At 43.9% G+C, this 3,101-nt stretch overlaps 1 protein-coding gene across 1 annotated transcript; it reads right to left on the bottom strand.

The window, feature by feature from the left end:
• Positions 1-325: 325 nt before the first annotated feature.
• LOC143964182 (E3 ubiquitin-protein ligase Midline-1-like) lies at positions 326-1,966 on the bottom strand. The gene has a single exon (XM_077473882.1). The coding sequence runs from the start codon at positions 1,961-1,963 to the stop codon at positions 326-328; it is 1,638 nt and encodes a 545-aa protein (XP_077330008.1). The 5' UTR covers positions 1,964-1,966.
• Positions 1,967-3,101: the final 1,135 nt, after the last annotated feature.

Genomic DNA, 3,101 nt, shown 5'->3' with positions numbered 1-3,101 from the left:
TTGCATATTAACCTTTAAAATCCAGGGGGTGTTCGGCTCATCCCTAGTGAACACATTCTATCCCATCACAGTGATTGCTAATGGCACACGTTGTGATAAACTTCTGATTAACAATTAGATAGATAGATAGATAGATAGATAGATAGATAGATAGATAATAGGTAGATCATTATATAGGCCACACCTCTCCTCACTAGGAACATGTTACTGCAGTAACTGGACAGATATTCTACCCAATCACAGTGATCGGTGTTAGAGGGAGAAATCTCACTTATAGTTATTTATAGTAAAAAAAAAAACAGCAGGATACAGACTAAAGCCCCACCTACTGCTTTATTCTATTGGTTGCATACTCCACTAATCCCATCCATCCTCCCTGTGATGTCATCAGTCTCTGATTCCCTCCACATATCTTTATAGAACCTCCCCATACACATATCCCAGCATGGAGGGGCTCAGTGAAGGTGGTGGTGAAGGTGTGGAGATGTCGGATCGGGTCACACAGATCATAAAAGGAGATCCGTCCGACCCCATAATCCAGATATATCCTGACTCTGTTACTGGAGATATTGGGGGGTAAGAGGATCTCTTTATTGTCATGTATCACCAAATACTGATTATCATTTCTTTCCAAACCCCAGGACTTCTTATTATTTCCAATCCCTGACTGCTCTCCTCTCCTGTCTATACTGGGGTAACACATCCCGACTCTCCACCAATCTGATCCCCCGACATCCACTTCCCAGTAATGTCTCCCTGAGGAGAAACTCCGACTGCTCAACACCTGAGGATAACCCTGAAATCTCTCTGGTGTTTCTGGACGATTCTGGTTTCTATCTGACCCGTATACAGTTTTCCTGTCATCTGATATATGGAGATTATTATGAGCTGTATTTACATCCAGTAATATGTCTGCAGCTCCCTGTATATAGGAGAATACATTTACCTCTGTTATTATATCAGATAATGTGTGTAATGTGTGTGATATCCCATCCACACCCAGACCCCCTCCATCATGGAGGAGCTCCTCATGTCTCTCTCTGTCCTCATTATCTCCATCCTCAGTATCACACAAGTCACCTGTGTCTGATTCCTGTAAGACAGTCAGTGGATCCGTCACGTTACACAGCTCCTCAATGTGACGCAACTTCCTGGACAGCTCCTCCTTCTTTATTTCCAGATCCCGGATAGAGATGGAGATCCACTCTGCCCTCCCGGAGATTTCCCTCAGGACTCTCTTCTCCAGGTCTTCCAGACATCTCCTGAGATCTCTAAACAGGACAGTGACTCTCTCGGTGTCACCAGCGGCTTTTTCTTCTACTTTCCTCCTGTGTTCCTGCAGACTCTGGACTCTTTCCTCCGTCTCCTCTCTCTTTGTCAGAAGTTTCTGCAGAACATTCCTCAGTGTCTTCTTCTTCTTCTCAGAAGCCTCATCCAGTGACTTCATCTCATGTCCTTTATGTCCTCCAATCATACAACAAGACACACAGATACAGGTCTCATCCTCAGCGCAGTAATACTCCAGGATCTTCTTATGGACGGAGCATTTCCTGCTCTCCATGGACAAGGTGGGGTCACATAAGACGTGTCCTGGGGGCCTTTTGTGGACTTTCAGATGTTTATCACACATGAAAACCTCACAGTGCAGACAGGATCTAACAGCAGGTACAGGAGAGTCCACACAGTAAGTACAGAAGACCCCGGACTCCTCCTGATGTGGCTGAGCAGACAGGAAATCCCCCACTATGTTACGTAGTGTTATGTTCCTCTGCAGTGCAGGCCGATCCGGAAACTTCTCTCGGCATTCAGGACAGGAATATCCTCCAGACCCCCCCTGTGTATCCAGCACACGATCAATACAGACCCGGCAGAAGTTGTGTCCACATCTCAGGTTTACAGGATCTGTATAAATGTTCAGACAGACGGAACATTCCAACTCAACTTTCAGATCAGCAAACGCCATCGCTGACAGCAGACGAGGAAAATAAATGAAGTTCTCTGACAACGTGGAAGAATACAATTGGGAGGGTCATTTCCTCCTACACATGGTGAGGCTGGGCTGCATCATTGATATTGGAAACCAAGATCAGAGTACAGCGGAGGGAGGATTTTCTCACAGTAGTAATGATTAACCATACCTCCTAACATTAGAAGAGAGATAAAGGGGGAAAGACCATTGTGGAGAAGAAACAAGGGACAGAAACGCTGGCTGTAGACAGAATTTTGAACAAAAATTCTTAGGAAAATTCATTAGAAAATTCTCAGAACATTCTAATGGCGCTCCAAAGATTTTGTTTCCTTTTAACCACCTACACTGTTTGAAATTTGTTCCTTTGAAAAAAAAATTCCATCCTGTTCCTTTGAATTTTCTCATCACTGCGGTTGAAAATGAACATCAATTTGATGATTAGGAAAATGAAAAAAAACTATCATGGAACATTCTTTTCCTAAAAAAATTTCATTCAAATTTCTACCCATCTATGGGCAGCGCTGGAGCAGCGAGACCCAGAAGTCACTCCGGGATCCATGGCAGCGGTGGACATGAAGACGGAGGACCGCTTTGGGGGCTTCATTCTCAGGTAAGTTATTCATAATGAGCTAGTATGCTATGCATACTAGCTCATTATGCCTTTGCCTTGCAGGTTGCTTTTTTTTTTCCATAGGTTTACAACCACTTTAAGTGCTCTGAGATGAAAGATGGACATAGCTGCAACTTGGTAAAAAGGACTACTTATTATGAGACAAATGTCCTACTCGTTTACATATATTATAGATATGTTAATTATAATGCCACACAACACGTGACCCTCCACGTACTTCATTTAGAGTGAAGGTCCACCCTAAAAAAAATATTTTACATGAACATACTTTTAGAGACTTAAATCTCTTCAAAAACATTTGAAAAAACTTACCAGAAATGCCTGTTGCTAGGCAGTCATCCTAATCTGCCACTTCCTTCTCTGCGGAGCTCCTCGTTCTCGTCCTCCCTCGTGTTGTCTTCTGGGAAACGGGGCACACTGTCTTCTGGGACCTGTGTGTGTCCCAGAAGACAGCCGGCTATTCACAAAGCGATGCGCGACTCACGGATGCGCAGTAGGAAA

The sequence above is a fragment of the Lithobates pipiens genome, unplaced genomic scaffold (genome assembly GCF_037356315.1).
Source record: "Lithobates pipiens isolate NorthernLeopardFrog02 unplaced genomic scaffold, aLitPip1_a1.2 Scaffold_8, whole genome shotgun sequence".
Classification (NCBI taxonomy): Eukaryota; Metazoa; Chordata; class Amphibia; order Anura; family Ranidae; genus Lithobates; species Lithobates pipiens.
This window is presented reverse-complemented; position numbering and strand designations above follow the sequence as displayed.

Bases quoted from the DNA above. Each gene is read 5' to 3' on its own strand.
- LOC143964182 (XM_077473882.1), bottom strand. From the start codon at position 1,963: ATGGCGTTTGCTGATCTGAAAGTTGAGTTGGAATGTTCCGTCTGTCTG.